At 39.5% G+C, this 13,856-nt stretch overlaps 1 protein-coding gene across 4 annotated transcripts in view; it reads right to left on the bottom strand.

Moving 5' to 3' along the window:
* Positions 1-13,856, bottom strand: part of KDM3A (lysine demethylase 3A) — a 52,754-nt gene that overhangs the window by 22,683 nt on the left and 16,215 nt on the right. For all 4 annotated transcript variants that reach the window (XM_045079116.1, XM_045079118.1, XM_045079119.1 and 1 more), the window contains exons 9-11: positions 10,699-10,862; positions 8,303-8,823; positions 2,511-2,715 (exon numbers count right to left, since the gene is read on the bottom strand). In XM_045079116.1, the coding sequence (XP_044935051.1) occupies positions 2,511-2,715; positions 8,303-8,823; positions 10,699-10,862 (890 nt within the window). The remainder of the gene's footprint in view (positions 1-2,510; positions 2,716-8,302; positions 8,824-10,698; positions 10,863-13,856) is intronic.

Genomic DNA, 13,856 nt, shown 5'->3' with positions numbered 1-13,856 from the left:
CATTGGTCCCTGGCCAGCTACCAAGTCTTTCAGCCTGCAAGACATACCTAAAGGTGTACTTTAGAAAAATCATTTGTCCAGAAGAGTGTAGAATGAACTGGAAGGACACTGGGAGTTGCTTAACAGATGCAAATTAATTTCAATCAGTCCAAAGGAGAGATGCAAATTTTTAATTGACAGCCCAAATTAAGACAGTTTTAATACTAAAAAATGAATTTGAAAGCTATTTCAAAGGGGGAGATGGCAAATAGGATTTGGCAACTGGGCTTCCGTAGAAGACCCTAACCGTTTTATTTTATCTGCAGGAGAATTTAATAAGAAACAAACTTGAGGAGGAGGCTAATGACAGCTGGTATCTACTCTCTAAAAATCAGGGAGGAAAAAAGAAGCTCTATTCTTTAAATTATGACATTCTTTTTACCAAAGTGGTGAATTCATTCTGGTTTCCACTAGACTGGCTTCTCCTATGCAACATTAAGCAAAGACAGTTTCCTCTTTGAAGAGGTCAAAAATGGTAAAACAGCTAAGTTATAAAATTAGTGATTTCTAGATGGATACAAAATAGTGGTTAAAAAAAAAAAAGTTCTAGTAATATCTGAAAGAAAAAACGAATTGTTTCCTCCTTAAAAGGCCTCTGCCACTTAAAACCAAAATCAAACAATCTCTCCCCTCCAGTCTGCTTATACCTTTCAGAGCAAGGAACCATAAGGAAACCAAATGTGTAATAGGAATAGACAGACCAGATTTCTACAAAGCATAACATTTTGTGCTCTCTACAAAATATACGTCAGAGGGGCGCTTGGGTGGCTCAGTGGGCTGAGCCTCTGCCTTTGGCTCAGGTCATGATCTCAGGGTCCTAGGATCAAGCCCCGAACATCAGGCTCTCTACCCGGCGGGGAGCCTGCTTCCCCCTCTCCCGCCTCCACCTGCCTCTCTGCCTACTTGTGATCTCTGTCAAATAAATGAATAAAATCTTTAAAAAATATATACATATATACGTCAGAACCCACTTAACACTTAACACACTTACCTGTGTAAAAAATTCTCCAGAGAGAAAGTAGAACTAACCTTCATTAGAACTTATTCTGGACAACATGTTATTCAAAATATGTTAATATAATGGTATGCTAACATGCTAGCTGTTATTACAGTTCTAAATACTAGACATTTCATCATGGTGCTTCTGCAATTTACTCAGGAACGAATGGGGCAAACTATCATCTAAAAACCTCTACAGTTCATTAAAATGAGCCTAAATCTGAAAGCTACCAGAACAGATATAATCAATGGCCTAAAATACCTGTGCATTCAACTCAGTTCTTCAGCACTCCTTAATCTTGATAAAACCAAAGGGTGAGGAGGTGAACAGAAAGAAATTCAAGTCAACACTTCTGTTTATCATTAGGACTACTCAAGTCTGAAAGTATCTACATTTCTGAGAAAGTAAATCATACTTAAAGTTAACCTATATGCAGAACAACACTGATTATTTATCAAAAAATAGGTGACAACCAAAAAGAAAAAACAGCCTCTTTCTTCACTAATGATAGAAGAATTTAGGGAAAATTTGACTTAACAAAACATAAAAATGAAAGGTTTTGTCTATAAAATTAAGGAAGATTTTTTAAAAAAAGATATGCCTCTTCCTGCTGGCAAGTACAGAGACAGGAATGTTTAAATGCTGCCAGAGGTCCTGGCCACAGGTGCAACCTTCTTGTAGGGCAATTTGGCAGAACATATGTATGAAAGCCTTAAAACACATGGCTTCTGATCCAGTAATGCCACTTCCAGTAATCCTTCCAAAGTAAACGATGAGAGATGGGAACAAGGAGATGATTATTTGTGAATTATTTTTAGTGACAAAAACAACAAAATAATCTTAACCCCAATAAGAAAATTGGTTAAGTGAACTTGTTTCAAATACTGTTATGGGTTCCTACCTAATCATTCTAAGTTTTAGCAGAAAAAAGCTAACATATCCAAGGGGTTCCTACTAAGTAATGAAGAAAGTTAATATTCAACACAATATATACTATATACCCAAGTTAAGTATGTCTGAAAATAATTTTATAACCATAGAAACACTAAAACGCACTGAAAAGTTAAGTGTTCATTTGTAGTGAGTTTTAAAGAAATTTCAGCATTTTTCTATAATGTTTGTTAGTTTCAGGAAAAGAATGTTGTGTATTTAGGCTTTTCTACTTTAAAAACAAATTGAAAGGGAGACTGAGAAGGAAATAACATGGGATAAGATCTAGACGCTCAAAGCCAGAGAGTAAACATGCAATCTTCACCCTCTGTAGTTCTAGATTTACTGCTGATAGAAAAGGAAGGAAAAAAAAATGCTATTAAGATCCAGATTATCGTATGTGCTTTGGTGAGTGCTGTGAAGTGTGTAAACCTGGCGATTCACAGACCTGTACCCCTGGGGATAAAAATACATGTTTATTAAAAAAAAAATTAAAAAAAAAAAGATCCAGATTATCTGAGCTTTTCCCCAAATGCCTCACCTCCTGAAGTGAAAGAAGCGACAAAACACTGGTGAGTCTTTCTGCTGCTCCTTATCCTTGCGGAGGCTGTCCAAGCGACACTCTCGGCACTTGGGCAGCTGTGCGATGATGTTCACACAGGAGTCATCCTGTACAAAGGCCTCGCCACTCTGCTGCAGCTTCTTGAGTTTGGCAGGGTCTGTCAAAACTGACTTCCGGGAGGGGGCTAGAAAAAAAGAAGATTAAAGAAATGGGACCTCAAATTCTTAAGCCACCCCAACATTTGACTGAATTCTTTTCCAAAGGCCAGCTTTCCCAAAGGGAGAACTCCTTAAATACTGATTCAACTGTAATTTCTAAAGCTGGCTTAACATAAAACAACCATCAGAATAATTGGAAAGCTTTACTCGCTTTATAAAATAATTCTCATCTGGTAAATCCATTTAGCAAGGCAACTTAAAACCCCAAATTCACCAACTAGTCTCATAATTCCAAGGCAATTTACACTTCTATTCACAATCCTCGATCAGAAAAATATTTTAGGAAGACTCTTTTCAAATCAGATATTTCGACTCACTGCAACATTAACAATGCACAGAGATAGATTCACCTCAACAGACATCTGTGTGCAAGTCAATTCTGTCACTTTTCAAAGACTGTGTTTCAAAACACACAAAGTGTATTTTCTTTTCTTTTCTTTTCACAAAGTGTATTTTCTAGAGCATTGTGCAAAAGCTAACCATTCTAAACATAGTAACACCAAACAGCTTTCCCACACAGGCCCCTGAGTCTATAAAATGAGAGCTATCTTCTAAATGCTTCCAAGAGGTGTCACTTGACCCTTGATATTTCTTCAATTTCCTTCACACATATGTTCCATTCAGGATGAAGGGCAGTGACTAAAGACAGGATTATGATTTTAAGTAAAGGCATGTTTCAAGTTTTAACTTGTAATGGGTAGGAGAATTTGAAACAACACAGTTTCTAAAGAAAAAGTGGAGAAAAAGTAGAAATTTAACAGGAAAGACTGATCTTTGTGTCAGCCGCCACAACCCAAACAACACAGAAATGAATCTATTTATAATCCAAGTGCCTTGAGGAGTATTTCATATGAAACCGACAGAAAAGACCTTCCCTCCAAGGGAACAGGTATGTGGATTCTTTGGCAAACAAACAAAAAACAAAAACAAAACCCAAGAAACAAATTCTGGGGAACCAGCCGAGAGAGAGCTGTTAGAGAGGTCAGTAGTTGTGGAGAAAGATCTCAAAGCAAAAGCTTTAAATAAAATAAGTATCTTTAAGAATGACCTTAGCAGTATTCTAATCTTACCTTTTATTGTTTTAAAAGATTTCATTTGTCAGAGAGTACGTGCACACGCACAAGCAGGGGGAACAGCAGGCAAAGTGAGAAACAGGCTCCCTGCTGAACAAGGAGCCCAGTGCAATGCAGGAATCAATCCCCAGACCCTGGGATCATGACCTGAGCCTAAAGCAGACACTTAACTGTTGACTGAGCCACCCAGGCGTCCCATTTTACCTCTCTTTAAAGCAGAGCCCGAGCACACTGTAAAATGCTAAATGGATGCTATCTTGCCATGACCCCTTAAGCATTCTTAGTCAGTTATAGTGGGGAAAAAAAGGTAGAGCAAAAAAGAACAGAAAATAAAGAGACCAGCAGTTCAAGGATGGCATTTTAATCACTCAGATGCTAAAAAAACATCACCCTCTAGGTTGGAACAGGTTTCACAAACCATCGGCAAAGAGTCCAAAAGGTTACGGGTCTGCCCTCACTTACAAGAGGAAATATCTTTAAGTAAGCAAGTTGTACTATGTAAATCTAGCTCTTCAGTGAGAACAGCAATAGTTAACCCAGTCAATGATTCTCACAAACTGGAAGCAGACCAAGGGAAAAAAGACATGTCAACTTCTGAGGAGTCACACATCTACCGAACAAAAGACAGCTGTTTTTCAACTCAGACTGCTTTTGTTTTCTAGCCCCAAACTGGAGAAGGGCACAGGGGACAAAATAGCTTCCAGTCAAGTCTTTCCAAACCCATAAACAGTACCAGTGGACACAGTGTAGAGATCCTGACCACACTCCCTCTTCAACCAGACATCCCAGTAGATAGCATGCACCAGTACATTTAATTAGGTTTTTAGTTTCTCTAAAAATAACTTCACCTGGTATACAGTTATACAACATATAAAAAGCAAGACTCTGTAACTCATTTACGTACCTATAATGTGCTTATCAATATAGAATTTTTACTGTTTTTTTTTAAAAGATTTTATTTATTTATTTGACAGAGAGAGATCACAAGTAGGCAGAGAGGCAGGCAGAGAGAAGGAGGAAGCAGGCTCCCCGCTGAGCAGAGAGCGGGACTTGATCCCAGGGCCCTGAGATCATGACCTGAGCCGAAGGCAGCGGCTTAACCCACTGAGCCACCCAGGCGCCCCTAGAATTTTTACTGTTTCTTTACATAATATTAATTTGCCTCAAAAACTATCTGAATGTAAGGCCTGATGACTCAAAAAGAGCAATAAAACAGAGCAAAAATATGCTTATGAATATTCACTTTCTTTGGAGAGTTACGTAATTCAAGAGGAAAAGTATAATCTTACGCAATTAATTCTATGCAAATTAACAACCCTATCAACTCAAGCCCAAGAATGTAGAAGCTGGGCTATAAGTATTACTAGGCCAAGACAGGTTTTCCTACTCTTCCAATTCTGCATCCAAAGCCCAAGAGTCAAATCTATCCATTTTCTCTCTAGCTTCAGAGGCCCCAAGTAAAAGCTAAATTGTGGATACATTTGTTTCTTACTTATCCAAGTGCATAGTGTTTTTCATTAAGTTTCCTAAAAGCTATCAAAATCCATGCTAATTTTCCCACACAGCTGACAATTATCAAAGGTATTTTTAAACTGTAATAGCTCTGAACCTTTTGACATGCCAAAGCCATTTAGTTCTACTAATTCTAATAGGTGAACTCGTATTAACTACCATCAGTGGAATGCATCCTCAAACTTAACAGAAATAGTACAAAATACAGTGTAGCATTTCCTCTGAAGAGTACAGGCGTATCTTGGAGACACAGCAGATGCGGTTCTAGAACATCTCAATAAAACGAGTACCACAGTAAAGCAAATCAAATGAATTTTTTGGTTTCCCAGTGCATATGAAAGTTATATTTACACTGTACTTCAGTCTATTAAGTGTACAATTGCCTGGATCCATCAAAAAATAAATATTATCTATGGTAGCTATAGTCTTACAAAATGTACTTCTTAAATAAGATTTGTAATACAAAATTATTCTTTTATCCATGGGCTGCAGAACAGCTGTGTCAGCCTGCATGGAAACACGAATCTTGTGTATCTCCGTTAGAGCTCTTGGGGTAAAGAGGGACATTGCCAGCGAGCAGCAGTATTTTGAAAGGTATTTTCTTTTTCTGAGCAGTAGGCCTCAACAGTGGGCTTAAAATATTCATCAAACCATGTTGTTGTAAACAAGCATGCTGTCATCCAGGCTTTGCTGTTCCACTTATGGAGCACAGGCAGAGTGGATGTGGCATGAGCTAAAGGCCATAAGGTTTTCAGAACGGTAAATGGACGCTGCTTCACCTTAAAGCCACCAGCCTATTCTCGGAAGCTTTGAAGCCAGGTGCTGACTTCTCCTCCCTAGCTATGGAAGTCCAAGCTGGCATCTTCTTCCAATCTGTTGTGTAGTGTAGCCACCTTTGTGAATGACCTGAACTAGATCTTGGGCTGACTTGCCGCAGCTTCCCCATCAGCACTTGCTGCTTCACTTCGCACTTTTATGTTATGGAGACACTTCTTTCCTTAAGCCTCATGAACCGACCTCTGGTAACTTCAAACTTTTCTGCAGCTTCCTCACACCTCTCAACCTTCAGAGAACTGAAGAAAGTAACAGCCTTGCTCTGGACTAGGCTCTGGCTTAAGGGAACGTTGGAGATGGTTTGCTCTTACATCCAGACTGCTAAAACTTCTCTGTATCAGCAGTAAGACTGTTCTACTTTCCTATCATTCGTGTGTTCACTGGACTAGTACCCTTAATTTCCTTCCAAAATTTTTATTTTGAATTCACAGCTTGGCCAGCTGTCTGGCATGACAGGCCTCGCTTTACCCTGGCTTTTGACATGCCTTCCTCCCTAAGCCTAATTATTGCTAGCTTTTGGTTTAAAGTGAGAGATGTGCAACTCTTCCTTTCACTTGAACCCTTAAAAGCCACTGTGGGATTATTACTTGGGCCTAATTTCAGTATTTTTGTGTCTCAGGGAATAGCCAGGCCAGAGGAGAGGGAGAGAGATGAGGAAATAGTTGGTTGGTGGAGCAGTCAAAACAAATGTACATTTATCAACTAAGCTGGTCTTCCTATATGGGTGTAGTATGTGGTGCCCCAATATAATTACAACAGTAACATAAAACATCACTGATCACAAATCACAATATATAATGATAATGAAAGGGTTTGAAATAGTATAAGAATTACCAAAATGTGACAAAAGGATTACAAGTGAGCAAATATTGTTGGGAAAATGGTGCTAAGAGACTAGGTTAACACAGGGTTTCCAGAAACCTTCAATCTGTAACAAAACAAAACAAGGAAGCAGTACCTTCAAAGTGCAATAAAACAAAATACAAAACACAATAAAATGAAGTAGCTTGTACACAGTTCTTAAATTGTGAGTGCAGTAGGGCATCCCCTTAAGCGAAGAAACTCTGCCCAGTGTTTGAGTCTGTCCTTAAAATCTTTAACCAAAAGCCATTTTTCTAGAGATGGTGGTATAAGTCTTAAAAAAAAAAAAAAATGCAGATCTGAACTACTTGCATGAGCATTAAGTATCAATTATCTCCTCCATCTCTCTCTCTCTCTCTCTTCTTTTAAGAGGTAGGGAGGGAGTAGAGAAGGGCAGAGGGAGAGGGAGAATCCAAGGCAGGCTCCATGCCCAGTGCAGAGCCAAAATGTTGCTTGATCTCACAACCTTGAGATCACGATCTGAGCCGAAATCAAGAGTTGGATGTTTAACCAATGAGCCACCCAGGCGCCCCTCCATCTCTTCTATCACACAAAAATCAGTGAGAAACTGAAAATAAAAATAATCACCAGATTACTTTAGATTTTGTTTCAAAATTATTTTTTTACAACCAGGAACTGGGAACCACCTCTTTACCACTCTCACAGGAACCAATTAAGTCATCTGATAAATGCATACATAATGGAATCCTTGCAGCCTTTAAAATGTTCATAGACACCTATAATAATTCACAAGGTAAAACTGTTGGCATTAAACGTATTTGTGTTAATAGCCTGTCTGTACTTCTAATATATGTGGAACCAGGTACACCAAGATATTAACAGTAATCATTTCTGAGGAGATTTTGGGAGGTTACTTTCTCCTTTGAATTGTATGAACTTTCTTTTCCTTTTCTTTCCTAAAGATTTATTTAGTTATGAGAGAGAGACAGTGCACACAAGCATGTGTATGCATGCAAGTGTGCACAAGCCAGGGGAGGGGCAGAGAAGAGGAGAGGGAAAAAGAGAGAAAATCCTCAAGCAAACTCCCCAGTGAGCAAGGAGCCCAAAACGGGACTCAATCCCAGGACCCCAAGATCATGACCTGTGCCGAAATCAAGAGCTGGCTGCTTAACGAACTGAGCCACCCACGTGCCCATGTCTGAACTTTTTCTATAGTCGTTTTCACATTATTTTCTCATAAGGTAAGAAAACATATTATGTACCCACTACCATCTCTTACCTTCTACTAATAAAGACAAGTAGAAACACTCACCATTCTGGATTTTATTGTTGCTTCTTGTACAACAGCTTTCATTATCTATTTTTACTGAGGATTCCTTCAAATTCTGTGACAGACATCCTAAAGCTGAAGGTTCTATCAACTTCTTTTCCACACAAGTACTAGGGCTATTACTACTGACACCTGCTTTCTCTTCTGGCTTATGTGAAAGGCCATCAGATGTGGAAGGTGCATATTCTAGGTGCTTCTGCAGTTCAGGAGTACTGGAAGTTTCCAGCTCTGCTGTAGAAGGCTTTGTAGAAAAGCACTCCACAGGAAGGCCAGTTGATGACTGAGAAACAGATTCCAATTTGTTTTCCTTATCAGTGTTGGTCTTCAGTTGGGTACAGCTACCTTTTGGTTCACTAAGGGGTTTTAAGTCTTCTGTTCCAATCTGAGAGAACTTTGAAGACAGTAATCCTACTTTGCAGACCATGTCTGGTTTTGTTCTCAGTATTTCAGGCTTTGTATTGAGAGAGGAAGAAAGTTCTTCTGGTAAAATCTGTTTATGACATCTGAAACAGAGAACATGAAAAACTAGCATCTAGGTCTCTTTTACCTTTCCTCTACCTTTCAAAAAAATTGTTTGGTACCCTAAGGCAATCAATATGAAAGAGGAAAAAAATGCTTATGTTATGAGAGAACATAGGATAGGTTTCTGTGAGCTGGAGTTAAAAATAATCAATGGCTCTGCAAAAACATCTTAAAACACTTAGGAAAATACAACCCTAAATCCTACATGTATGTGCTCATAAACCCTTCACTATTTCAAGTTAGTTTTATATATCACAGCGTAACGAACCTTAGCTCAAACAAAACCAAACAAACTGAGCATCAAATGGAACAAAACTACCAGTAGCACAAAACCCAGCCTGTGAACAACATGTAACCGGCCCTGACACTGACACTGTGTAATTCCATTCTTATTTGGTCAGTGATCAGGACTCAAAGCAACTGAAGAGCCAGTTGATTACTTGCTTGTTCACAGATGATCTGGTATTCCTCCTATCACCTACCCTAACAGAGGATATATCCTTGAAGAACTTTCGTTTCCCTGAAATTCATCCTCAAGTTGTTTCCCCAGCAAAACACAAAATCCTTTTTCCCTAATAACTTTTTTTTCCATGCCTCTAACAAAAGATTTCATCCTTGAGAAGAAAAAACAATTTTTTTGAGATCTATGCCCAACTGGGGCTTGAACTGAGATCAAGAGTCACATGCCCCACCAACTGATCCAGTCTTGGTACCCCAAAAATTTCTTTACGTACTCACTTTAGACTTGAGTATACAGCATTACTGTTCTTACTATTCCCTCTTTCTACTCTGAAGACAGCTCCTCCTTCCATCTAACAGCTCTGTGGCTACCTTCCAAGCTCACCCCCGATAGCCTACTTTCCTCCCAGTTAACCAATGTGCTCAGCCACTTGGCCCCCTTACAGTAGTGCTCTTCCAAATCCACTTTTTTTTTTTTTTTAAGATTTTGTTTATTTATTTGAGAGAGAGAGGGAGAGGGGGCATGAGCAGGGGAAGGGCAGAGGGAGCAGCAGACTCCCCACTGAGCAGGGAGCCTGATGTGGGGCTCTATCCTGAGATTCTGGGATCATGATCTGAGCCAAAGGCAGATGCTTAACTGACTGAGCCACCCAGGTGCCCCAAACCCACCTTCCCATACCACTGTCTTTCTGACCTATATCCTAAGCTTTTTATCAATTACCTACACAGGCCACCACCTCCTCCAAGAGAGTGTATTCCCTTAAAACTCTTGTCTGTGTAATCTTGTAGCCACTTTAAATCCCTGGTTACACTTTACATTTCTCTCTCCTTTTCTTCACCTATAAAATTAGCAACCTATTCCTTCTATGGCTACTGCCTCATTTCCATGACTTCTTTTCTCTGCAGCCACGTCTTTTCACTGTATTTGAGGTCTGAGCTGATAAGAACACTATCACTATGTCTTCCTGTTCTCCACACTCCACTGACCACAGTCTTCCACATACATGCAACCTGTTCCCTTTCCCTTAAAGCAGACATTTATTCTTCAGCTGTCTACAGCATTCCAATGGACTCTTCTCACTTTATCAAATCAAGAAGTTGCTCTTTCCTCACAAAGTCCTTCATTTTTTAAAAACATTTTCCACATTGTTCTGTATGCCTATCACCCTTTTTACCTCTGAAGGCACATGACCAATTCTAAAACGCTAATGAAAAACCTCCCTGGACAACCTGAGATGTGATGAAGGGCCAGTCATTCCACCAAGAGTAGTACACTACCATCTCTCTCCGAAACACCAGCTCCTGGGCAGAGGTAAGCTCACACATGATGAACCACGGCTAAAATCATTTTTTCCTCTTATTATGATTGAGCACCTTTAACAAACAACTCTACTTACCCTTGAGGAATTTTTGCTCCAAGGTTAGGTGGCGAGTTGGCAGCCTGGGGAGTGCTCTGCTGCCTTGGGTCCTTACTGGGTGGAGTTGCTGCAGTGCAGCCGAGCAGTATCTCCTTAAAGACTGTTGGGGGAACGGACTGCACAGGACACATACTGGGAGAGGCCTAGAAGATACCAAACCAACAGACAGTAAAAGGAAAATTCCTGGTTATGAAGTCCTAGCAAGATTCAAATTTATTTGCTTGGTTTAGTATTAAATAAGCACAAATATCATTTGCAAATAAAAAGAACAGGACAGTAGAACAAGTGATAAATCACAAAATTAAGAAGTTCTATCTAAAGGCTGTTCCATAAATCATGCCAGCTTTTCACAAAACTTGAGTCTTCCTTCAAAAGATCACCAGCTGATCTTTTACAGACCTCTGACTCATTATGTCAGGAAAATGCAGTCATATGGCAACTCTTTTAACAATGCAATGCAGAAAAGGGAGTTTTAATTGACAGTCTTCAGATGGTAGCCGCTTCATACACATTCAGTTCAGCATTACTTGTGTGCCTACCATGCACTTACTGCACAAGCTGGCAGGAGACAATACCAGCTAGGACTCCTGCAGGCAGTGGTGCCTACTGGGTACCAAGAGAAGCCTTTACAATGCAATAAAGGTTGAGAACCATAGTTCTTGCTCTTAAATGGCTCTTCAAGTCACAAAGGCCACTCCAAGCTGCAAAAAATACCAAGTCATGACAACCCTATGGGACAGAGCTGGGACATCTTCTCTTTTCACGCAGTTGTATCTTCACAAAAATCTAACAAATGGACCCCACATCTTCCCAATTTACACTTTCCCACCAGGGAAAAAGCAGGAAGAGATTAAACTCAACTCCACATAGGCAGCCTCAAGCTAAACGAGGAGAAATCATTCCCTCTCTTCACCCCCTTCTTTGTACGCACTTCTTTAAGTCCTGTGCCCTTCCCAGCTGCAACCCTTTCATTCCACAATGACCTTTACATTTACCTTAGTACCAAACTCAACCTGAAGAATCTTCAAAATTTCTTCATCTTCTAAGAATTTGTCTCTAAAATTTGAGGTAGAACCTGACCTTAAAACTTGGTAAGTTTTTAAAACTTCACAATTCTGAGTATAGTTACATGTAGTCACTCATGAATCTTTCTCGGACATTTAACTCTGGCAGCCTTGAAAAGAGTGCCTAATGTGTGTTAAATAGAAACATTTGAAAAATAAGAATTTACTTAATCACTATCGAAGTTTTGTCATGCTTCAAATTACTTTAAAATACAAAACTATCAGTTCACATATTATTTGTCAACTCAATTATGGTTACATATTAACCTACTGTTCCCCCCAAAAAATTTTTTTCAGGGGGAGACTTTGGCTATCTTAAGAATGTCCTTGGGACGGTCAACTTTAGCTTTCTGGCACTCAGTTTCTTAATCCTTAAACTGAGGAAATTAGAGAAATTTAGTCCTAATCAAGTCCTTTTTTGACTCTGTTTTAGAATTCTGATATCACCTATAAAACAATTACCCTCCCAAAGCTGAACTGCCAAATCATTTCAAAATGCTCACTCCAGGCTCACTTCCACCAAGCATCAGCCTTTGTATCCTCTTCCTTGTTCTGAATTATGTTTAGAATTGATGCAGTAACACATACCTTTTCTTAATTACTTTCCTGAGGGTAGTCTCCTTAAGAAATTTTGATTGCAAACCTATAGTAACATACTGAAGAAATTTAGATCACACAAATTTTTACTCTGCATGACAGCCACTGTGCTGCTGTAGTCAAAAACCCCTTCTTCTCATTTTCTGTATGTAATGAACCAGTAAGTTCTGCCTCTATTTCTAAAATATTCATGGAATCTAGCCAGTTTCTTTCCACGCCACCACTACCACCAATTTCCCCCTAGACTACCATGTGTCTCCTAACTGGCCTGACTTCCATTTCTGCCTAAGTGTTCAGGCTCCTACTCAATTTTATTCTAACACAGAGCAATCTTTATAAAATTTAAATCAATCAGGATGCCTGACTAGCTCTGTTGGTTAAGTGTCTGCTTTCAGCTCAGATCATCATCAGGTCCTGGGATCAAATTCCACTCCAGGCTCCCTGCTCAGCGGGGAGCCTGCCTCTCCCTCTCCCTCTGCCTGCTGCTCCCCCTGCTTATGCTCTGTCAAATAAATAAAATCTTTAAAACATATGTGGTGTGTAGGTGTGTATTGTGTATGTATGTTTGTGTTCCCTGCACACACACATATATAAATCAGATCACAGCTCCTCTGCCTATAAGAATTCTATGTGGTCTGGTCTCTGCCAACCCTCTCCACTCATCTCAGTCTACTTGTTCACAGTGCTTCAACTACAGTGGCTTCCTTTCTGGTCTTCAGATGGTCTAAACTCTTTCTTGCCTGCATGCACGTTTGTACTTGGTATTCCCTCTGTAGATAGTTTTCATGTGGCTTTTTCTATCCCTTCACTCTCAAATCTGCTCTACTGTCACCTCCTCAGAATCTGATTACTCTTTCCATACCAGTGCCCCACAGGACATCCCTTTTCTCTTAATCATGTTACTGTGTTTATAACTGTCATTGCACAGTGATACTGTACTTATGCTTTATTTAAATTACTTTTTTATTGTCAGTTGCCTCACAATGAATCGCACACTCCTATGGGCAGAACCCGCTTCTACATCCACTGTTAAACCTTGTAAAGCAAGCATACAGCAGATGCTCAAATAAGACTGGTGGAATACATGAATGAATGAATGAATGATGAATCATGAATGAATGCTGTTAAGCACTTAGTTATTTTAAAACAGCTACGTCAGTCCCGTAAGTCACCCTCAAGAGCCAGGCAGTAATGCTCACCAATATGTCTAACATATATTTCATATTCAATAAATACTTACTGCAAAGATGGATGGAAAAATAGAGGGAAGGAAGTAGGAATCTACTGTTTTTACAATGGTGACTCACCATACCAAGGAAAAGATTTGGAGAGGAGTGGTAACACCAGCACAGTGGTTAAGAGCACTGGGCTTTGGTGGCAGACCTTGGTTGGAATCTGGTCTCTGACACTTCCTAGCACATTACTTAAGCTCTCTGAGTTCAGTTTCCTCAACTGTAAAATGAGAATAATGAAGCA

The sequence above is a fragment of the Mustela putorius genome, unplaced genomic scaffold (assembly GCF_011764305.1).
Source record: "Mustela putorius furo isolate JIRA1106 unplaced genomic scaffold, ASM1176430v1.1 tig00000281_pilon_pilon_pilon, whole genome shotgun sequence".
NCBI lineage: Eukaryota > Metazoa > Chordata > Mammalia > Carnivora > Mustelidae > Mustela > Mustela putorius.
The sequence above is the reverse complement of the archived record's forward strand: the minus strand, read 5'-3'. Positions and strand labels throughout refer to the sequence as shown.